This window comes from Botrytis cinerea, chromosome 14 (assembly GCF_000143535.2).
Source record: "Botrytis cinerea B05.10 chromosome 14, complete sequence".
Lineage (NCBI taxonomy): Eukaryota > Fungi > Ascomycota > Leotiomycetes > Helotiales > Sclerotiniaceae > Botrytis > Botrytis cinerea.
Genome location: NC_037323.1, coordinates 449,695 through 473,341, shown reverse-complemented (window position 1 = coordinate 473,341; position 23,647 = coordinate 449,695). Strand labels below are relative to the sequence as shown.

Below are 23,647 nucleotides of genomic sequence, written 5' to 3'. Positions count from 1 at the left end.
ATTCGTGAGCTTTCGTGACACACAAATCCGGTATAGAAATAGTCCTAGTCAGTGGCCACTTACAACACGCTGGTATGGAAGGATTGTAACTTTCAAAGAATCGTTCAATAAGCCTATCTGCATCTTTTCTGGAAGGTAAAGATGCAAGTAGCTCTGCATGACTAGGTGATTTAGTAAGGCCATCTAATAAACTTGGTCGATAAGAAGTTGTTGCTGGTGGCAATGATGTCTCGAATTGATCGTAGTCGTCAACGCATACATCTTCCATTGCTCCGAGCTATTTTGAAGTTTCAACAAAGAGGCATTTATGGTAGGTTGTTGTCGTGCTCACATTGTTGAGAATCAAATCCCAATGTGTACTCTTTGTACCGACAGAAGATTTTTGACCACCTGCTTGGCCGACATGGTCATCATTATTCTTTTCAAGATTTCAAGAGAGAGGGGGGATGTTACTCTTCTTATCCTTAGAAATGATCGATAGAATTGAGCTTTCTAATCGAATGATTCCTGCTCTCACATCCTCTTGCTCTTGTTGCAAAGTAGAGCCCCGGTAAATGAGCATCGTTCTTGTCGGCATATGAGCAAGGAGTGATGGCTATATCTCCCCTTACTACAAAACTTTGACATGGTTTTTCTATCACATTTTAACTTTCTGACCCTACAAGCTCGTGAGTTTGATTTGACCATTAACCCGCTCTCCACACTCTCCTGGCACGGAAAGTTTTGTGTTATCCATGATTGATTACTAACAACTCTGATACAGAACTGAGACAGAAACAATGAGTAAACGAGTCGTCGGAATAGAGCATTTACGTATTGTACGGGATGATTGGTACACCAAAAGACAAGCCTGAAATGTTGTTTGATCATGATCATCAAATCTAGATACAGACATTCGGCTCTTCCAACCGGCCGACTGACTCCTAATCATGTAAGATATGTCGTGATATGTAAGCAAGCTCGAGCAAGTCAGCACGTTGCAGTTCAGCTGTTGAATAGTGGTTGAGGATTGGGTGAAACGTTATTGGCTGCGGTGTCGACAGAATTTGGCGTGTTGGAAGATAAGTCACGTGAAACTTTCGCTCGGCGGAATGCGGCGGTGGAAACAAGGGGAAATCGCATTGAACGTCTCTGCTTTACGTGAAACCCTCAAAACTTTCAACAGACTTCCGATGCTCAGAAAATCCCCTCTTCTCTTCGTGTTATACACCAAAATACTAATCACACAATTGTATCGCGGCGATCAAACATACTTTTAAAGTTGCGGTTGATAGCGCAAAAGTACAGATCCACCGACCCCGGCAACTGGAGATAGCTTGTCATCTCCACTACTAGCTATCGACCCCTGTGCTCGTTGCCAAACTTCGAAGGACGTTCAAGTTTCTTGGAACTATTCATTACGCACTATCCAAAATGTCTGTTCGGCCAGCTTCAATAGCTCTAGGGGAAGATGAACATCGTAAGAAACGCGTTAGAAAGGGGACCAAAAGTTGTTGGGAATGCAAAAGAAGAAAAGTCAAGTGCCAACTGAGTTCCGAGAACGTCAGCGTTTGTTCTGGTTGCTTATCACGTGGAACGACTTGTATAAGTCAAGAATATCCAGAGGAACATGATTCTTCAGGTGGTCCTCAGATTGGTGAACGCCTCGGTCGTATAGAGCTTGTTCTTGATAAATTGATGTCCAAAATGGAACAGTATGAAGAGCAAGATAATGCGACTAAAATTCATACACCGGAAAGTATGGGCACTGGTGATGTTCTTGCACCATTTACAAATACCACCTCGAATGGATATGATAGTGCTACAGCTGTACCTATTCTGTCTCTTTTTGATAATCCTGTTGTGAGTCGTTCCAAATCCCACATAATATATTTGCTCACATCCTCTAAAGCTAGGTCGCCGAGAAAGGGAAACTCAATCCGAGATCACAACCCCAAAATCTCAGGCAGGTGGTGAAAAGACAACCAAGCAATGTTGCATACCAACAAAGATTGAAAGGATCAAAGATGTTCTAATAGAGCTTCTTCCATCACAGGAAGCCACGAATATACTTTGCACTTTCTCTGATTGCTGGCTGTTGATGCATTCTTTGACAAACCACTCAGCTCATATTATGCTAGGGCCATCAGCGTTCAATCCGAATCATTCATTAGACATTCCCAGCATTGGAAAAGAAAGTCCCGCAATGATAGCACAAATACTTATTTACGTAGCTGTATGTTTACAGCAATTACCTCATGGATACGACGCAAGCCAATTAGGAATCACCAGTAGTATTGAAGTTCGAATAGACAAGATTGTATCGACAGTTTCAGGGCTCGTGACCTCAGATGACGAACTTGTAGCTTCTGTCCAAGGACTGGAATGTTTGTTACTCCAAGGATTGTTTCATATGAATGCGGGAAATTTACGTCGCGCATGGCTCACATTCCGCCGAGCTATGAATATCGGTCAGCTTATGGGTCTCCATAAACGCGAGGAGCTTATTAGTACTACACCTTTACCACCTGGTGGAGTCAACCTTTGGAGAAGTTTGATGCAGGGAGACAGATATTTGAGTTTACTATTAGGCATGCCTGCTGGAGCGGAGGATAGTGTGATCTTATCGCACGAAACGTTTAGCAATCCTAACATCGATCATGACATTTTATTCATCAGAAAACTTACAAATTTGGCTGGGGGGATTATCGAGAGAAATCAATCCGACTATATTCATGCATTTGCCAGTACTCAAGAGCTTGACGAGAAACTCGAGAATACTGGTAGGGGAATGCCTGAATCTTGGTGGGAAGTGCCAAGTTACATTGAGACCGTCAGTAAAGATCCAAACTCCGCCGCAAAATTTGATCGAATCATGTCACAAATCTACTACTTTCAACTAGAATCATTCTTACACTTACCATTTATGATTCGAGCTGCTACCGAACGTCGTTACGAATATAGTAAATTTACCTGTCTCAGATCATCTCGAGAAATCATCTCCCGCTATCTTACCATCAGACGCTCAGGCACAAAGTCTTTTTGTTGCAAGGTGGTAGATTTTGCGGCTTTCACGGCAAGCGTGACTCTTCTCTTGAGTATACTGGAAATTCCTCCAGTAGGCGGCGACACAATCGCAGTCCAAGATCAAAAAAGATCTGACAGAGAGCTCGTTGAAACCGTCTTAGGTGCCATGGACGAATGTGCCTCAGAAAATGATGTAATGGCCATTCAAAGTGTTCAAGTTATCAAAACCCTTCTCGCATCAACTAGCACAAGTGGAAATCTGCGTCTCACAATTCCTTATTTCGGTACAGTTTCAATAGCACGTACACCCGCTACAAATATCACCGAATCAACTCCCTCTATCGACACTCAATCTTTGGATACTACTCAGTCTCTCATGCAAAATATGTCCTCGGGAGATTCACAGCATGCAGAGAATGAATTCGACAATTCACTTAATTGCCCATGGGCTGCTGCTCAACCTATTGTTTCCTTTAAGAGTTGTCAGTTGCCACCGTTGGAGCCGGAACAACAAATTGATGATTGGTCAAATCTACAAGTGGATAATACCATGTTTTTTGACAGTTTGTTAAATACAGATTTGGAAGGAAATTGGTACTTCTAGTCGAAGCCGTGGAATAAGGAACTTGACGAAATTGAGATGTGATATTTTTTGTGAGAGAAGGCAATAGTTCCATTGTCGAAGCGGCTAATGGGCAGATAGTCGGCGTATGGGAAAGGAGGCAAAAGCGAGCTACAAAGAGATACCGATAGTGACCCGGCGCGGACTATGGAGAAGAATTCATGAGGCGCATTGTAATATATGTATTCTAAGGGCAGAAATTCGGGGAGAGCATCAAGAAATTCGCAAGGCGCGCTCTTTTCATAGCACAGTTTCCGCGAATTTGTTTTGTTATCATCAATTCGATAGGAGTTAACTACTGACGGCTATTTGTCCTTTCATCCTATATAACGACTCCTAATAACAGCTCATCTTTCAAGTTCACTCATTGCCTCACTCGTTCTCTATACATCTCCTATGAACATCGATACGGCGACTGGTAGGCCCGTTCAATTGCCACATGTACCATACATATCTTTCTATTATGATTTACAGTTACTCCAGGATGCAAGTCACATTTTCAAAGCGCATTTTTAGGATTTCCAAATCATTTTTGATTTTGCTTCAAATACTTATCTACAGTCATTCCCTTTTGCACACGTCAACTCGGACTTGCTATTGATATCTGAATCTGCTGCATCATCACCCACCTGATCACCATCACTATCTCATCGAAATTTAATCCAAGAATCATTCATCATACCACCTTCTAAAGGGAATCCCATACGAAAAATACCAGGGTTTCCTAAGGAAAATAAGTTTAGTCTTAAACTGAGGATAGTCCGTCTTCACTTAAAGTACGATTGTCACGGACGAGAGTTTCCATTGTTCCTTTGAGTGGAACGATGAGGAAATGTTAGTTTTATTCCCTTCTATTTTTGATTTGGTTGATGCGGAAAAAAGCTAGCCTTTTCTTGAAAGAGAGGGTGTTCTGCGGCGATGTTCTGCCGCGATGAAAGGTATGGCTCAAGTGGTACGACACAAATAGTGGTAAATGTGGCATCTTGGGTATGATTCCGATGATGAAGTTACTGATTTTACTATATTTTTGGCAATAGGCGTTCCTTTTTCCTCCAGGAGCTTAAAATAGTCTACGGTTTTTATAACGTGAATAGACTCGTAGTCTCGTACCATTTATTACAAATTTCAACCATTTTGCTACGGCTCCAAAATTTGCGTGAGATTTACAAATGAACTAATCATTCTCTCAAGTCGTTTCCTCTTTACATGACTAGAATTTCTTGTTTGTATGACTATCGAATTTATGACCGTAACTAAATTAATTCAAAGCTCATATTTAAGGAGTATATAGAAACAAACTTATTTCCATCTTCTTGGGAACAAATCAAAAGTACAACTTCCACAGCAAAACATTCAAATTCATCAAGCAAACATACATTCAAGAATATCCCCCCAACCTTACTCAAAGCACTTCGAATTAGGCACTAGAACTCACACCATAACTACCGTTGACCTCATAGTCTATATTTCCATTCTTGACATCCAACCCACGAAGTCTCAAATCTAATGAAAATGCCACCCTCAAAACTCAGTAGTGGCTGGGATACTGAAGGCGCCCTGACGCGGGAAGAACTAGACCCTACCTTTGCCTTCCCTCAATTCTACGAGGTATCTATGTTCCCCTCACACAAGAAGGCCTCGCGTAATTACGTGCAACCTGCCGTCGACTCACCGCGTTACAATTATAGATGTGCTATAGATGACGTTCCTAGTGCTTATGAATATCACCGCGTACAAAAACAGCAAGAACAGCGGCAACGACCGAAGCCATCACCGCTTTCTCCATCGGTCAGTCTTTGTTCGACATATGGACGAAAACCCATGTGTGAAGCACCTCATTTGGGGGAGGATTCGCATCGTTATGCTCAAGGTTATCGAGCTGCGAGAGGAGATTTGGGACCGCCAGTATGGGCTCATCACAAAGCACCTATTTCTAAACCAACGCCTCAGAAGGTAAGGAGAATTTGGTTATTCTTTTCGTACATACAGGAATTATGCTAACCGTTTTGGTAGAAAACTAGCAGTGAAGATGTAGGCTGCTGCTTGGTGATGTAGGGTGCTGGGAATGGTGTTATGAGCATAGCTCGTTGCTGTATTTTACTCAGGTTCTTGCTCAATAGTGTAATGGGGTGTTGTTATCACTGGAGTTTCGGATACTATTAGACAGCATAATATGCAATTGTTACTTTAGAGAACTCCGAGCAGTCCAAGGGGGTCGCTTCACTGCTTATTCAAACGAATTGGCTTCATGCCTTCTCAATACTCTTATTGCTCTTTTATCTTTCAATTGAAAGCTATTTCATGAACAGTCATTTTTTCCAGTCATCTTCTCCCATTACTCACAACAAAAATAGTAGTCATGTCTATGATTCATATCAGTAAACCCTAATGAGACTCATAGGAATAGAACTCTTAAGATAAATAGTTCTGCTTCTGCTGCACATGTACTCAAGAAACCAAAACAGAACATCCATTCAAATTCCAAATATTTTTCAAGTTCAACACTGCATACATTGATCAGTATTAGTACTCTCATATATCTGTCTCACGATATTTTTGCTTGAAGCACTTATTAAAGTCAACCACAAAACTTCGTGTCGTCATCGCCACCCTGTCCTCATCTTTCGATACACAATCCAATCCCTGAAGTCTCAAAATCCAGTAACCTTGCCAACTCCAAGGGCAAGAATGGCGCCGGATTATCCTTTCGCCGACCTCTCCAGAATTGGGGGTGGTCCTGATATCAGACATACAAAGGTTACAACATCTAATATCGCACGCAATACAAAGTCCGTCGAAAAAAAAAATTTGGTCGAAACGGTGACACCTTCGAAGACATGGAGGCAAGAGGAATTGCACCAAATTGTATCCTTAAAAAAGTTCCTGTAGAGGTAATATATCAATTGTTTATTCAAATAGGATAAGTACACTAACATTTTGTTAGAAAGAAGGTGGATGTTGTTCGGTAATGTAGGCTGAAGATGGAGTTTTACGTCTGGCTGTTTTGGCATGGTATCGATGCTGTATTTTCTCGGAGGATGTAGCTTCTCAAGGGAATTGTGAGGGTTTCCTAATGGTGTGGTATTTTGGCATATAGATTTGGGATATAGAATAACTGTACAATACATAATCGTTGCTTTTAACATCTCTTCAAACGCCTCTTCTATCAAAGGCCCAGACTATCCTCCTTGACTTTAAAACTCTGTTTGCGAATTCCGCACCTAAAGCCTCGATGTGACTATATTTAAAACCTCAAAGTCACAGGCCACAAGCATTTTATTCTTGTGTCATCTGATACATTCTCTCTTATCTTTCAGTAATCCGAGTCATTCTTTCAATCACTTCTTCGGCACTCATCAGTGTAATACTTATGGCTGTTCAGTTCCACACAATACATGATTCATATATAAATCATGTCAAAAAGGCTTCATTCTTCAAAATTCTCAATTATAGGAATACTGCAGAGCTCCATAGTACTGATGATGGGTCATAAACTCAGGAGTCATAAGCGACATTATTTTGAGCCCCGTGCGGTCTCTTGTGACTACGCACCCCCAAGATCTAGCAATTCATAGTTCCTACCTACGAATATATGTACAGTTTCCATCTCCATCGATTGAAGAACTTTCTCACATCTCACATAATAATTGAGTTCAAAAATAATCCCAACGTTTCTACCAGTATCGAGATCGTCATACACACCTATCTTACGACAAATAATTCACGAGATCCACATACTTACACTACCTTTGATATTTCATGTCGTTCTCGCTACCTGCCAATTTCAAGTCATGCCGCTCACTAAGATGCAAAAATCCAAGCTGACAAATAAGCCAACTCTAAATGATAGGACAATCAAACGAGCATGGCTACACACCAAACTCTACTTCCAACTACCTGAACATAATCTGAAAAGGTATCCCAAGCCCCAGGACAAGCTTGTTGAAAGTTGGTTACATGAAGTCCCTGAGTCGAGAAAGACGCCTTCGCGAACGAGAAAATCCCGGACTTCCGGGTCACCAGGTGGAAGATACTTTCAGTCTCCCCAACCGGAGCCGACCGCGAGAGCTGAATTAGTGAAATCAACATCTGAATTCAGAATACAAATGCAGCCATGGAGTAAATCACGAGCAAGACCATCTTCCTCGCGAAGCAGTACCTGCTCAGGACCACCTCGAACCCCTTTGGCAATGAAAAGCGAAAGGTATACGGGGGAGTTCTCCGACTTTGATCACTTCCCGCCAAGAAAAGAACATCCCAAGTCACAAATAATTGTGAAGGAAATCAAGCATGCTCGACCAAAAAAAGTAATAGCGGGCGGAGCGCAAAGATGCAATTCCACCAAAGGCTCAATTTATCATAAATCACCGCGCATATCATCAAGCTTCGGATCCAGCAGCACGCATTCGCTAGCTGAACAATTCAAAACACAAGATTTGGAATCCAAGATGTTAGAAGAAGAATATCATCATCTAGCAGCGCATGATGGTCAAATGGCAAAACACCAATCATCAGCAACACCTCTTGGATCGGAAGCAAGATCTCATAAGTCAAGGCCAGCAGCTACTTCTCAGTCACCTGAAAGAACTCGCCGTGTTGAAGCAAGGCCTTTGCCGCCAACACCGCCGCCACATCAGCTATCAGAAATATCTGTTCGTTCATCGGCAAGATCATACAAACCTCAAACACAAACTATTCCCAAACCATCAGAACGCACCAGGCAATTAGAACCAATAATCTTACAACGGATGCCAATACCACATCAAAAATCAGCAATACCTACTCATTCATCAGTAGAACCTAACAGATCTCGAGCATCAGTCAATCCTATATCATCAGAAAACAATAATCAATTAGAAACAAGATGTCCACCGCGAGTACCAATTTATCCTAGATCACCAGAGAACATCAGTCATTTAGAAGCAAGACCTCTAACACGGATACCAATACCATATCAAATATCAACAAGACCTCACAAACCTCGAACACAAACTGTTCCCAAACCATCAGAGAACACTAACCAGTTAGAAGCAAGACCCTCGCCGCCTGTTCTAAACACGCGCCCGAGAAGAAGAGAGCGTCCTCTGAAATTATCTAAGCCGCGTCCGCCTGTACCATCTTCTGTGAGTAAATCATCATTCTCAATTCACCATGAGATTAGAAGTGTGCTAACTTCATCGGACACGGGAAGGAGACTAAGAAGAAACGTCGCTGGTGGATGATGTAAGTATTATTTCTGAAGCCATTCGCTAATAGTTGTTTGAGTACAATTAATATTTCATTGTCGTTAAAGGCCTGCGGGTAGGCGTTGGCCGGGATAGGGGTATCAATGGAATCTTTTTGAGATCCTCTAATTGCCCACTTTGAGAGGTGTTAGTAAATTGAAATTGCCAATGTCACTAGACTTTAGCATCAGTAATTTGGATATGAATGATCTGTATAATAAGCAATCGTATTTTTAACTAATATATTTCTACAGCGCAAATAGATCTTTTCATGTTAATCTAATCTGATTAAAAAGGGATTTCAATGTATCTCAATTTATATTCTTACAAATATTGTATTTCTTCCTTTCCAGAATTTGTAAATTTGAAGATCCTATTAACGAAATATAAGTGTTTAGAAGTCTCCACAACTTATAAGATTTCTTCATTCTATATTCTCGCCTATTTCTTCATCCTCTTTCACAAGGCAAAACATGGTAGTCTACACTTAAATTCATCAAACTTCACTGAGCTTATCTTTGAGATTCAAACGACGCTCTACTTGAGCACTCTATATTCTGGATAATTTGCTTCAAATACTCCCATTTACCCTTTCTACTCTACCATACTTCCTTATCCTGAGTGTGCAAGAAAGCCAGGAACGGTGTCGAACTTTGTCAGAAATACAGTAAATGTTGCAAATATGTGGTAGTGTACATTCCTAGAACAGCTCTTGCCTATATTAAATGTTAATCGGCCAGACCACTAGGTGTGAAAATCAACAAAAGAACGAAATTGCTGCCTCTTCATAAACTCCTCTAACAAAAAAAAAAAAAAACTTCCTTTGAAACTCCATCCGCTCTCATAGAAAATCATACACCATCTCTCTAGTCACTCTTACCACTCATTCCCCCAATAATCTAGGACTCATAACCATCTCCCCAACACTATGACTGTAAATCCATAAAACTCAAAGACTCATATCAGAGCCCGAGTAATATGTATTATATAATGCTACACCTCGAGATCTTGACGAATCTTCCTCAACTCAGAACACAACATCCCAGATTCGAAGTTACTTTCAATTTTGTAAAAAAACTGACCGATATCAAAGTGGTTTACAATTTTCAAATTCAAACACCTCACTCAATCATCTCAGACCATCTAACATTTACCACATTACCAAAGGCTAACCACTCACACCTTACAACTCCAGCCTCGCACCACACTACACAATGCCACCCTCCCAGGCCGCACGTCGAAGGCAAGAATTCCGTCCCAGTAAATTCATCGAAAGCTTCGAGGAATCATCACCAATACCTGTTTATACCCAGCACCTTCGTCCTGCTAATCGAAAACCTGTGATTGTCAAAGTATGTAGATAAATAGAGTTATCCTCGGTTACTTCAGTGTCGATGTATAGATAAATTACTAACATATTCCTCTTCTAGCCGAAGGTAAAAGTGGGAGAAGGTTCGGGTTGCGGTTGTGTGATTATGTAGGATGTGTATGATATACTGGGTAGATACTTAGGGGTATTTAGGAAGGATGGAGATTATTAGATATGAAGTAACTTGAGATGGTTTTACTGGATATGATGTCATTGAAGATGATATTCTAGAAACGGTCTATTAGAAACCGCTAGTATTTAGAAAATTCAAACACCTAGTATTTGCAACTAGACTAATGAAACTACCAATATCATGAAATCCCCTCATATAACACGAAGAATATCAAACCGCACTTCAATTCAACACCCAAACCATCTCAAAATCTCCCTCAAACAATTTGCTACACAGCACACAGCTAAATCCCATTCATCACCGTATAACAATGCGATTTCAAAGAAAGAAACCCCCATAAAAACATTTCCCAAACTGTCATTTATTCTCTCAGTCATGCCTCGCCTTCATTCACTCTAGAAGTCACAAGATCCATATGATCATATCACTAGTAATATGACCGACTACACACTCGCAAACAGTCACCAACTCACAACCTACTATGAACATATAGTTTTCACATCCCACTCTCATTTCCATTCATATATATTCTCCTTCCCTCTCCATTTCTCTCCCAAATAATGAAAAGATCCAAACCAAAAACCAAAAGGAGAAGCTCCAAGCTCGAAATCATCTCCTTACAAACGCACAAGAAACCATCTCCGCTTATCTTCCAAACCCAAAACATCCACTCCACTCCGCGCAAAAAAACTCCAGACTCCAGACTCCAAATATCCCATCCCACCCAGCCCACACAGCCCTAAGATCCAAATTCCAAATCAAAATGCCATCCTTATCCACGCATCAAGATGAAAACTCATCACCAGCTATGAAAACACATACAAGCAAATTCATCGAAGGCCCCATGCACGACTCGCCATCCCAACCGCCACCAACCCAATTTCTTAGCAAAATCGGCAGTGCGAGATCTAGTTCCGAGTCGAAGAATCCGGATTCACAGATAGTAGGGGCACCTCCAAAACATCCTTCGAAGTGCGTACCGGAGGCTCTCGAATCCTCATCCCCGAAGCCGTCAGAAGTAAGTAAACCAACTCTCTCATTCGCTCAAATATAATCAAACATAAACCGCACTAACTTTTCTCTGCTCGCCAGAAACTCCCGCAGAAATAGCAAGCGATGGAATATAAGGATTCCTAACATCTACTTTCAGGTTGGATGTGACCAAGTGTTTTTCAGAGGCTGTTTTTACCCTGGAGGCGAACAATACACTAGCAGGCACTCTCTCACATAGAATCTCGAAAACCACTTTACGGTAAAAGAGACACACATAATCAAATAATGAATTCCCTTTTTCACACGAATTAACGATGGAAACTTGAAAGAACAATCAAGGAAAAAGATAAGAAAAGACTTACGTGATCGACGAAGTGGTAAAGCTCCACAGTCAACTCGATCACATAACCTCTGGATAATATCGAGCGATACACCTGTATACATACGATTTTCAAGACGAGATTATGAAGTTCTATATCCAAATTCACGAGAAGGACGCTGATATGGAGACCTCCCACTAACATGACATAAAAACAACACTACGCCTTAAAAAGACAGTCTTCTCACACCCTAGCTCGAATGAAGAGATGCGTGTGCTTGCAGGAGAGATTCCCAACCAAAACTAGCCGCATCTGTTTCTTGTGTAACGAATCAAAACTTACCGATTCTCTAGAATGTTTCTCGAGGCTGACTTCGCCCTCGCATGAAATCATTCATACACTATCATGCTCCCAGCCATCTACCCACATAGGTAGTTTAGAAACCCCAATCTACACACCTAGATATTCAACCATACACACCTCCAACAGTCCTGCTTACTAAAAAAAACACACCATGAGAACCAAGCATTACTTCTCCTCCCTCATAAATGAATCACATCCTCCTCCCCCCCGTCCCTATCCCCATCCTCAAACATCACATCACTCTACTCTACTTGAACAAAAAATACTCATACTCATACCCATACCCATACTCAACCCAAACCCATACATGAGATTACATACGATGACATGACAAAACAACAAACCCCCATTCCATTCCGCTCAAAGTCATCACAAATTGCAAATCCGATTCCAAAACATGCTACAACCATAATTCGAACCATATCTTAAAGGACTTTGCAACCACCAATAACACTAATATACCACGTACACCATAATAAAAAAGATAAAAAAATAAGTGTTACTTAACACTCAACACTCAGCCCAGTCGAGCCCAGCCCAGCCCAGCCCACTCGCACAAAAGGTGCATATATGGATTTCCCTTACCAGAGTCAGTCGGTCGGCCAGTCAGTCAGTCAGATAGACAAAGCACTCTTCAATCGTAGATTCACATTGTAAAACAGTAGATGGGTACCCATAGAATCTCATTCCAGACAGAATTTATTTCCGGAAATGCGCATTCCATATACAACATAATCCTAATATCAAGTAAGTACATTGAACACGCTGAAACCAAATCCAAATTCGAATCCGACAAAAACTCGTTCGCATATCCACACACCCACACAATCAAACAATTGAACAACTCAACATCACAAAATCGCACCCCAAACCTCAATGATCCTTTCATATACAATTTTCATTTCTGTCATATCATCACAACCTAGTATTTTCCACTATACATATCTCACAGCCTTGCCTTTTCATTTTCCTTCGTGCCCGGTAGTCATTCTCTCATGTTAACCACACATCTAATACAATCACCCTTCTTCATATCATCAAATGCTTGGTTGATTCCGTTCAAAGGTTGTCTATGAGTAATGAACTCATCAACCTTCAATTTACCTTGCATGTAATCATCGACCAATTGAGGTAATTGGGAACGACCTTTGATACCTCCGAATGCACAACCTTTCCAGACACGTCCAGTAACAAGTTGGAATGCTGTGTGAGATGTCAGTTATTTGTATCTAAGAAGAATATTGGGCACTAGTAAGAAAAGGGAATAACTCACGTCTAGTGCTAATCTCCTGTCCAGCAGCAGCAACACCAATAACAATACTTTGACCCCAACCCTTATGACAAGCTTCCAAAGCAGCTCTCATAACGCCAACATTTCCAGTGCAATCAAAAGTGTAATCACAACCACCATCGGTCATTTCGATTAATTTCTCTTGAATACTTTGACCCTTCAATTCAGTTGGGTTAACGAAATCGGTTGCACCGAATTTATCAGCCCATTCCTTCTTGGATGAGTTTACATCGACTACGATGATCTTTGAAGCTTTCTTTTGTACCGCTCCTTGAATTACACTGAGACCAACACAACCTGCACCGAAGATGGCAACAGTAGATCCTTCTTCGACTTTAGCGGTTTCGACAGCGGCTCCGTAACCGGTAGTGATACCACAACCAAGCAAGCAAGTGCGGTCCATAGGAGCTTCTGGGGTAATAGCAACAACGGAGATGTCGGCAACGACGGTATATTGAGAGAAAGTAGATGTTCCCATAAAGTGAAGGAGATCTTTGCCCTTGCACTTGAAACGGGATGTACCATCTGGCATGACACCCTTTCCTTGAGTTGCACGGATTTTTCCGCAAAGGTTGGTCTTACCAGATTTGCAGAATTTACATTCTTTACATTCTGGTGTACTGAAAAGATGTTAGTGATGCATTAGCAAGGATGCATTTTAAAGACATACTATAAAGCAACAACATAATCTCCTGGTTTAACAGATGTTACACCTTCACCAACAGATTCAACAATACCAGCACCCTCATGTCCGAGAACAATTGGGAAAGCTCCCTCGGGGTCTTTGCCGGAAAGTGTGTATGCATCTATCGACTTTATTAGCATCTCTTGCATTATTCATCCCACCTCTACGTATCTCCTCACAGCCCAGCGCCCATTCCCCATCCTCGCCACAATCCTCTTTCACAAACATTCTCCTCACCCTTTCAACAACACATGTGTATCCCTATTCCCCAGCTACCTGTGTCCAGCACTCCCCTACACACCCCTCCATACTCATCCTCTCACCACCTCTCTTTCCCAAAACAGAAGGAAAACGAGAAAGTTAGAAAAAAAGAGACCTACCAGTATGACAAACTCCCGTGTAATAAATTTCAATTCTCACTTCATTCGCCTTAGGAGGAGCAACCTCAATATCCTCAATACTGAGTTCTTGACCTGCTTCCCAAGCAACTGCAGCCTATTGAATTCCCGATTAGCATTCATTTCTTTCTCACTCTCCACTTCCTTCCCCAGCAATCTCTCTATCCTCTCCCTCACTACCAAGATCCAGTCGAGAACCTCGCAGATTCCCACCCGCACCATTCCGCAGCTTCCACAAAACAACCCTCACATCTCTGCAGAATCTGCCAATGCAGCAGACAGTGCAGCGACTATATTTGCAGCAGGGGTGGTAGATCTCTCCCGGGGTCTATGGATATATGTAAATGTGTATGAGAAATGGCAGCTAACCTTGCAGGTAATAGTCTATAATAATTTTCGAATTAGCACATGTACTATCCATCCTTCCACTCCACGAATGCTTTGCATTTCCACGAGTCCGCGAGTATAGTATGCATGAATCGATCAAACAAGCAATCGATCAATCAACCATAAATACCCCTCTCTGACCATCTCTCGTCCCCCCACCAAACCGGGCAGACAAACAGAAAACAAAACATACCTTTCCAACAGTATCCGCAGGCATGTTGTCTTATTTCGATCTTCTTTCTTTTAATTCGTCCCTGCTCGTGTGTGAAGTCAAGCTCTCAAGGTATTCGAAAGCTCTCAAGGTGTACAGAATGCGTCGTGCTATTTCTTGTGTTTCGTTTCGTTTCGTTTCGTTCGAGGAGAAGGTAAAGCAAGTAAATAGCCGTCCGTTGGTTACAAATGAGGGGTAAGTAAACGATCTTTCGTTAAGCTTTAAGGTTGAATGGAGGTGTGTGTAAGGTTTTGTCATGTATTCGTCAGGTATTCTGTATCGGACTTCTTTCGGACAGCTAGCTACTTGCTAAGGGAAGGTAAATGAGGGGCAAGTTACAGATCAGGTAAAACTTTATCCACCCGTTGTGAATATTTCATCTACGATTCCATTCCATGCGGTTTCCTAACCAGGTATTACGATACAACAGCGACGGGACAGAGAGTGTTTTGACTCACACGGCGAGATTGTGCTGATCAGATAGCACAATCTTCCTCCAGGAGTAGACAAGACTTTGCATATTGATACAGAGACGGAAGCGTGAATATGAGGTCGGAGCTCATCGGCATCACTCCATCTCCCCACCTCGGGATCTTTTATCCACATCGAGTAACACTTTTTCGCGTCCGCCAGTGGTCCCAAGCAAGATTCACCAAGGACGACTGAATCCAGACTCTGGATCCTATATGCTCTCAAGATTTCCTCGAGACTTATCTACACACGCCCAGTGCCCAGTGCCATATACCAATATCCATAAATTTCTACATTATAACCCCCCTCCCCTTCCCCTTCCCCTCTCTTCCCTTCCCTTCCATCTCCTCGTCTCCCCTCGTCTCCCCTCCTCTCCCCTCCTCTCTCCTCTTACCAAGAAACCAAGATCATCTACCACCCAACCACCCAGCAGATCTACAGATGCCGAAACCCTCGCAATTCGGAGACTACAGTATGATTCTCTCTGCATCCATCTACAATAACTCTCTATCCAAGGTCATACGACCGTATCCGCATCATACTTCTTGGCCCTCGTCTCTCTAATTCAACCCCTCATGCTCTGAGTTCATTCCAAACCCAACTACCCCTCTCACGACCAACCCAATCCAATTCTCAACCCTCTCTTCTCAATTCTGCATCCATATCCTTTCTCAGCATTCACAATCCAATCCAATCCAATCCAATCCAAGACCAATCAGTCAGTATACTAGACATCTATCTAATATCTAGAGCCCACCATCTATGGAATAATCTCCGCAACCGCTTCTCAATCAACACCCATCCAAGTAAGAGCTAATATATATGTGTATATATCCATTTCTATAATCATTTTCATACCTACGCATCTACAAATCTACATTTACATGTCAATATATCTACGTATCAATAACACCTCATACTCATCCTCATTCACAAATCCACATTTCTCTCTCTACCTCTCTACCTCTCTACCTCTCTACCTCTCTACCTCTCTACCTCTCTACCTCTCTACCTCTCTACCTCTCTACCTCTCTACCTCCCACACCCCATCCTCTATCCTCCATCCAATACCCATTCCCTTTCTCAAAACATATCCCCAAATATTTAACCTCGTCAACAAACCAACGATATACAATCCAAATCTCAGTCTCACTCCCAATCTCAATCTCAACTTCTCTCTAACCCCCCTTCTCAATTCCTACTCCTTTCTGCCCTCGACCAAACTCGAAACTCTCATGACTTCCTACTGCCCACCCATTCCTCCATCTGCATATCACACCCTCCTATCTCAAATCTCATCTATCATCATTTCTACTGCTAGCCAGATCGAATATACTCATACACACATGTAATGCGGTTCACGCGTGCACAAATGATATCACAATACATCACCAAACTAAAAATCAATAAATACTGGTTCAAAATGTATTATTTCATTTTGTATATGCCACTCTCCACTAGGTATTCTTGCGCTAGGTAGATATCTTCCACTCATTGTTCGCTCTTTGTATCGTCCACTACCAGAGATACACCATCATCACCCTCGCTGATACTGATGCCGAGAGCCACTCTGCGCGCTCCATAATCCTTCGCCCCGCAATCTCTCTATCTCCCTCGCTCGTCTCCAACGCGCCAGGTACTTTCATAGAACACTGCTCTCACCTCCCCCCCACTCATCCACCAATCCGCCACAATATCAAACAAAAGAAAGCCACTACACCTCAAACTAGTTTATCGTATGCTAGCTGGCCTCCAAAGAAAGAAAGAAAGAAAAAAGGAGAGAAAAGAAGCCATTCATCAAGACTCAAAAAAGAAAGAAGAAGAAAAAACGCCATTCCACTCCCCCATAATGGTATTTGTGATATAATATGACTACAAAGCTGTGCCCCTCAGATTCCCTTTTCATTCATTCCCACCACATATTAAGAAAAGGAGCACGGCTTCCGAAATGAAACTTTTGATGAGAACGCGTGTGTGCATAGCATAGATGGATGAAAAAGATCGTAACAATTTAAACCCCATCCTATCCGAATTAAAAGTTTTGTGAAATACCGGCGCTTTGTTGACCTGGGTAATGTGATGGGTTTTCGATTCGTGTGTTTCTTCTCGCCGATACATCACGTATAATTGGTTGTCCCGCAGCTTCAGCTCGATTTTGTGGGCTTCCATATGGTGTTGCGTCGGTATATGGGTTTCCTCCAACGCCTCCGTATTGATCATAATATTGTCCACCTCCATTATATCCAGCTTCACCTGATCCATCTGATCGACCAGCTGCACTGTATGATGAGGAAGCATTCGATGGTCCACGATTGATATCACGATTTCCCGCTGTAGCTGGTCCCATAACGCCCATACCTTCTTCTTCATGGTGATCAACTAAAGGATTGTCAGATCGAGTATCGGAAAGTGCATGAGTCGGCGATCCATCCGAATAAGCCATACCAATTCCACCTGCTGATTGACCACCAGACAAGGTTGTCGAGGCTTTTCTTCCCGATGATGCTACGGCTGTAGTTCCCCATCCACGATATCCAGATCCTTCTTCTTCGCGCATTTCGAATGGTCCATCACTTCCACCTGATCCTACGGCTGGAATAGTTGGATCATTGTTGGGGTTGTATCCGTATTCCTCAACTTCCTTTCTTCTCATTTCTTCGGCATCCTTACGTTGCTTGCGTCTTCTCCAGAAGAATAACCCAGCGGCAATTAAAGCAGCGACTGCGACGATAGGTACAACTACGGCGATAGCAATTGTTCCTCCACTTGAAATACCCTTACTACCCGAGTTACTTGATCCTGCGTTGCTAAGACCGGCTGTTCCGGAAGCCGTTGAAGAAGATGAAGTTGACGATGTGGAAGATGCTCTAGATGTAACGGCCTGAGTAGATGTGATGTATTCGGTTGTGACTTGTCCAGACGATATCCCATCCGTTGGAGTTACAGTAACGACTGATACGACAACCGAAGAAGATTGCGTAGGGTCGACAGTCGTTGCGGGAGTTGTGGCGGGAGTTGTGGTGGGAGTTGTGGCAGGAGTTGTGGCGGCTTCTGTGGTTTGTTGAGTTGTAGGCTGAGTAACAGGAGCCGAAGTTGTGGGAGTTGTTGGGATTGACACTGGAGTTGTCGGGGCTGTAGTTGTCGGTGTTGGAGTTGTTTCTATCGAAGACTGTGTAGTTGGTAATACTGTAGGGGTAGTATTTGCAGGATCAGCACTTGTGACTGTGGTCGATGGAGTTGTGTTAGCAATTGCACTTGATGAAGCAGCAACGGTGGATGATGTGGATGTTAAAGACTCTGAAGTCGCCGAAGGGACTTCAGAAGAAGTAGTTACAGGCGCACTGGTTGCCATACTTGTACTGTTAGAAGACATCGTGAATTGTCTGACGACAAATTTTCTGGGCTTCCTATATGTAGCCATATTAGTCACCAATCTCCAATTGCATTCAGCCACTCTACATCGAACATTCAGGCAAAATGCAGAAATCGAGCAATTGATATAATATCTTGGAAATATCTTACCCTCAGCCAATCTTTCCCTTTCCTGAACAATAGAGCCACCAACTGTATGTGTTGTTGAGCGGTGGAGAATTACAATGCGATGCAGTTTCGAATTGGTTGAAGAGGGGATTCGACGTATTCAAGCACAAACGAGAGGTGCTTCGAAATGACCGGACGAAGATCGATTTGGGGGTCAGGTCGAGCTATTGGCTTTGGTGTGGTGTGCTTGAGTGGTTCTCGTACAATGGTTACGAACGCTTTGATTATTATTATTTTCCTGCCGGGGACAGAGGGTTTCGACACGTCGCAGATGTTGGGAAATAGATGGCTGTTAACAAGATGTGTGCTATGTATAATAAGAGAAGGCTGCAATCGAATGCGTCTTCGAAAGGTCGATTAATACGGCGTTAGAGTTTAAGATTTAAGACTTGGGGCCGACAAGAAGAGGTTTGTTTGGGTTGCGAAGACGCAGGTAATGAACGAAGGGGTAAAATTGGAAAGGGTTGCAATCGGTAGGTAGGCAGGTTACTATTTTTTATTTTTTGGTTGTTTTATCGTTTTAGACGAATGAAATACGAGATACCAGAATGCCCAAATCGGCAACGGAAAATGAATGTGTGGTGGGAGTGGAAATGGAGGCGTTCAGTAGTGAGAGTGAGCGTGAGCGTGAGCGTGGCAGTGATAGTGACAGTGGCCGTCGCAGTACGAGGAAGAACAGAAAACCGACAATCGAGAAGAAAAATGAACGAGAGGAAATCGCTTTCGATCGAATTGCGTTCGGTCGATACCTCCTTGGCTATTTTCGATTATGTACTGTATTGACGTATAATTTCCAATGTTTTGTGCCGGTCTGGTTATGTGAGACAGCCAGTGACACCCTCAGACAAAGATTTTTCCCTTCTCTTTCCCTTTTCTTCTGCTTCTAACTTCTCTCAAAATGCAAACTCCACTCACGCAGCCCACTCAGTCTTCACGAACCACTGATGAGGTTCTAAGACTCCTAGTATGCACTCTGTAACTCTGTCGTTTTTACTTTTTCCTGGCCAGGGTTCAAGGTCTCTCCTCAGCCCGAGCCAACGTGCTACGAAATTAGATTTTCTTAGCTGGCAGCGGGATGGGATGGCTATGACCGTGATATCGGAATTTGGGGGGAGACGGAGGACTCGCTCGTGGCTTGCTTGATTGATTTGATTTGATTTGATTTGATTTGATTTGATTTGATTGATGGGTTATATCGATAAGAGTAGAGTGCGCGGGAGGTAGTGGTAGGAGCTGTTGTTCTGGTTGCTGCTGTTGCTGTTGCCGTCGTCGTCGTCTTCTTTGGGGGGTGAGTTCTGAAGGGTGTGCTCTGTGCTCCCATCGACGGGCTCGCTGAGAAGAATTGACGTTATTCGTAGTGTAGTATAAGAATCGATCAAAACAAATACATTGCGGTGAATGGATGGATTTGTTTGGTCGATATAAACCTCGGAACAAGGTTGGAATCGGAAGAGAGGAAGCTTGTGCGGCATCTGTGGGCACTGAAAGTTTTACGGGTCGGTCCTAGGTAGATAGGAAGAATAAGTTTGTTCCTGCTCTAATGTGTCGCTACGACCTAGATAGGAAATGCAAATTCATATTTACCAAACTGTATCCCTTCACACCAGCTGTGTGAGTTCATCGATGACCATCTCATCACCATGAATCGGAACATTTTTGACATTTGAGTTGATGTTTTCCTAATCCTATCCTCCCGCGTGACTATTTCTATAATAACTTTAAATATACTCCTGAAGCATAGAATTTCTACAAAAGTCTATCTTTCCTAGTTGAACAATTTTGTATCCTTATTGTTTGTTATTGTTGTTGTTATTGTTGTGATCTTGCCATCTTGCCTTGTTCGCCTTGTTCACCATGTCTCTTGGTATTTCTCGTGGAAATGAGATACGATGTCGATCAGACGGTATCTTAAAAAACTAACATCGATAGTCTCCAATCTAAGATTCACAAACTCCCGTCTACCAAATCATCTAAACTTCCCCAACTTCAGGGTCTATTCTTGTATAATATCGCCTGCAACTGCGCCTGGGTGACCAGAAAAAAGGGCTTTCGGAAGCACAATCATTAGCTGTCTCTCTAAAGCATGCAATGTCAATCGTGATGTCCCCACGAATCAGAAGTGATGCCATCGTCGAAAATACGAATGTACGAACGTACGAAGCAAGAAAACGGCCGTTTCATTGGTGGCTGTGTCTTTGATGTAAGCAAGAAATCTCAGCATATTAATAAACGGCTGCATCGTGACGGCGTCGGTCAAATGATTGTCTCTTTATTACTTCTTACGCCTCAATCGCATTGCGCCTACCTCACCTCACCAGCGCAGTTCGTTCGTCGAACTAAATAAAATAATGCATAGCAATTGAGTCTTCACGATTCACGAGCCTTGATCCTTTGGCAAAGAGTGTATCAAGACGTTTCTGTCGACGCTCAATCCTTCTCTTCCACTTTCCAACGACCTTTCCGGATTGTAACACACTTCGGATCTCTCCTTCCTAATGCATCCTCGCACAACCCGAATCCGGTCAAGACTGCTCCGGATTTGGTGATCGCTGTTACTGTACTGTATCACCAAACATGCATTCAAACCTGCAAGCTCAACGGGTTCATCACAATCCCCCTAACCCCTTGATTGACCCCTCACCCAAAAAAATGCATTCGCGCACAACAATCTTTCGACAACTTCACAACATTCAATTCCAATGCGAAATATCTCATTTCGAATTGAGACTTGATTCGTCAATCCATAGCTTCCATGCCTTCCTTGAGACCTTCCATTCCAGCGATTTTCATAAACTACAAGATCCGAAAACCCACAATATGATTCGTCAATAAACCGGAAATTAACCAAATACTATCCCTACCAGTGACGAAAATCATGTATAATTTTCCATTGGTTTCCCCGTTGTTTTTCCAAGGTGGTGGTAAAATAGCAGGCAAGGGGCGAGGCGGATACATGAGGAGGAAGCACGAGATTTCTAGGACCTGGGTCGGTCTATAGATTTCCCTGCCCTTAGAACTCCTCTGGCATAAGAACATGGAAGAACAATTGACGTCAGGAAATTATTGGAAGTGTTGTCATTATTGACATTGATTGTTCCGATGAGTCGGAGAAAGTGCGATGGGATAGTGCTGGTCTGCAAGTGATCTGGCCAATTGCTCATCTCTTGAAGTTATGGTTCACCTTGTAACCATTGCTTGATCTTGTACCGCTGGTCCGTGGAAGGACAATAGGTTTCAAAGCACAAGAAGGCTCAATTACCAAATCCACACTCGTGATTCGGATATCTGTAATTGGAAATAAGTATCTCCATTTCATACTAGATTCTTAAGACTTTTCAGCAATAAGAAATACAAAGTCTCATCCCGATGCTCTGCATAATATGCCCCATGGTGAAAAGAAGAAAGTAGATATCACGTGACTGTCCTCGAACTCACCTTTGAGCGACGAGCGACGAGCATATCAAAACATAAAACCAAATTTCTTGATACTTGTGATGTTGCTTCCTTTTCCCCAACGACACGAGGGTCGGCGTGGTCGTGATTTCTTTCTTTCTTCGACACAACCACTGGTTTGTGAGTATTACATTCCCATTCGACCTAGCCGTCAGTCTATATCGCACATTACTTTGCTCATCCGATTTGAGACATCTATATCTATCGCGCTTCTCATAGCATGTAGATAGGTTTCTTGACGGGAGTTATCTGAGCCATGGTCTTCATATTGTTTGTTGCCTTGAGATCGGAATGATCTTGACATGGCTGAAAGGCTTCGAGGTATTTTGTGCTTTTGGAGCTTTGTGTTCTTGGTGGGAACTCATATGATTGTTCACGGCAACTTTGGAGATTCTTTCCACAGACTGGTACAATACTATATCACCTCGCGGGGCCGGTGGTATTGATATTACTTGGCCCCGGTGTTCATCAATCTTCTCGGAATCAATCAGCTGCAGAGAGTTAAACTCGAGCAAAGCAAAGCGACAAGCAACTCAAAACCACAAACATTTTACCCCGACTTCAAAAACTCATCTCATTTGTTCCATTCGACCTTACCGATTGGTACTTATGGATGATTCCTTTTGATGCCTCACCTTTTGAGATAAACCTCTTCCCTCACCCCTGCTCTCGACTGTGTCATTGCATCTGGGGCGAATTGAGACCTCGGAAGGCTTCACCTCATTATCGTCTCAAATTTAATTGCGTTGACTGGGTTCACAGTAACCAATTTTATTCTCGCCCTGAACATGATGTAAAACAGTTCCCCTCAAATATTGGCATAAGGCTTCTTGTGACAATGACTTTGTTTCCTCGGAGACATTTTCAAGGCCAGTCCTGAACAGTGGCGTTGAAAGGTTTATCCTCGTATGCATATTTGTGTAGCTGTGGAATAAATTAATTTGACATCTCTAATGGTTCTTGAATTACTATCTTTCGGGTAGCTTCAGCTTTCAATCAAAGCACACCATGATGTGCCAGCGATCGAAGAACATTGATGCCAGCTTTTTGTGCTTCTGTTGAGAGGTTCTTTTAACCATATTTTCACTACAGCGGTGAAAACTGCAACTCTGGTTAATTCTTCACAGGTTCTCGCTCTGCGCCTCCCGCGCGATATTTTCAAAAAGTCAAACAATGCTAT

The 23,647-nt window shown here is 42.6% G+C and overlaps 5 protein-coding genes across 8 annotated transcripts; 3 read left to right on the top strand and 2 right to left on the bottom strand.

Annotated features, from left to right (window-relative positions):
• The first annotated feature begins 1,231 nt into the window (after window positions 1–1,231).
• On the top strand, window positions 1,232–3,978 carry BCIN_14g01060 (hypothetical protein). The gene is made up of 2 exons (XM_024696998.1): window positions 1,232–1,842; window positions 1,892–3,978. The coding sequence occupies exons 1-2, from the start codon at window positions 1,414–1,416 to the stop codon at window positions 3,608–3,610; spliced, it is 2,148 nt and encodes a 715-aa protein (XP_024552812.1). The 5' UTR covers window positions 1,232–1,413; the 3' UTR covers window positions 3,611–3,978.
• Window positions 3,979–4,896: 918 nt separating this feature from the next.
• On the top strand, window positions 4,897–5,953 carry BCIN_14g01050 (hypothetical protein). The gene is made up of 2 exons (XM_001545068.2): window positions 4,897–5,581; window positions 5,642–5,953. The coding sequence occupies exons 1-2, from the start codon at window positions 5,135–5,137 to the stop codon at window positions 5,681–5,683; spliced, it is 489 nt and encodes a 162-aa protein (XP_001545118.2). The 5' UTR covers window positions 4,897–5,134; the 3' UTR covers window positions 5,684–5,953.
• Window positions 5,954–10,557: 4,604 nt separating this feature from the next.
• BCIN_14g01040 (hypothetical protein) lies at window positions 10,558–11,652 on the top strand. The gene is made up of 2 exons (XM_024696997.1): window positions 10,558–11,373; window positions 11,448–11,652. The coding sequence occupies exons 1-2, from the start codon at window positions 11,119–11,121 to the stop codon at window positions 11,463–11,465; spliced, it is 273 nt and encodes a 90-aa protein (XP_024552811.1). The 5' UTR covers window positions 10,558–11,118; the 3' UTR covers window positions 11,466–11,652.
• Window positions 11,653–12,718: 1,066 nt separating this feature from the next.
• Window positions 12,719–15,216, bottom strand: Bcsfa1. Its single transcript, XM_024696996.1, has 6 exons — window positions 14,986–15,216; window positions 14,775–14,789; window positions 14,388–14,502; window positions 13,993–14,128; window positions 13,305–13,942; window positions 12,719–13,234 (listed from the first exon to the last, which is right to left on the bottom strand). The coding sequence occupies exons 1-6, from the start codon at window positions 15,007–15,009 to the stop codon at window positions 13,017–13,019; spliced, it is 1,146 nt and encodes a 381-aa protein (XP_024552810.1). The 5' UTR covers window positions 15,010–15,216; the 3' UTR covers window positions 12,719–13,016.
• Window positions 15,217–16,898: 1,682 nt separating this feature from the next.
• Window positions 16,899–19,822, bottom strand: BCIN_14g01020 (hypothetical protein). 4 transcript variants are annotated; one of them, XM_024696992.1, is made up of 4 exons: window positions 18,997–19,822; window positions 18,829–18,881; window positions 17,920–18,696; window positions 16,899–17,853 (listed from the first exon to the last, which is right to left on the bottom strand). In XM_024696992.1, the coding sequence occupies exons 2-4, from the start codon at window positions 18,845–18,847 to the stop codon at window positions 17,507–17,509; spliced, it is 1,143 nt and encodes a 380-aa protein (XP_024552806.1). In that variant the 5' UTR covers window positions 18,848–18,881; window positions 18,997–19,822; the 3' UTR covers window positions 16,899–17,506. The 4 variants fall into 4 exon arrangements, with proteins under 4 accessions (XP_024552806.1, XP_024552809.1, XP_024552808.1 ...); XM_024696995.1 differs by having other exon boundaries at window positions 17,920–18,881; XM_024696993.1 differs by having other exon boundaries at window positions 16,899–18,696.
• Between the last annotated feature and the right edge of the window lie 3,825 nt (window positions 19,823–23,647).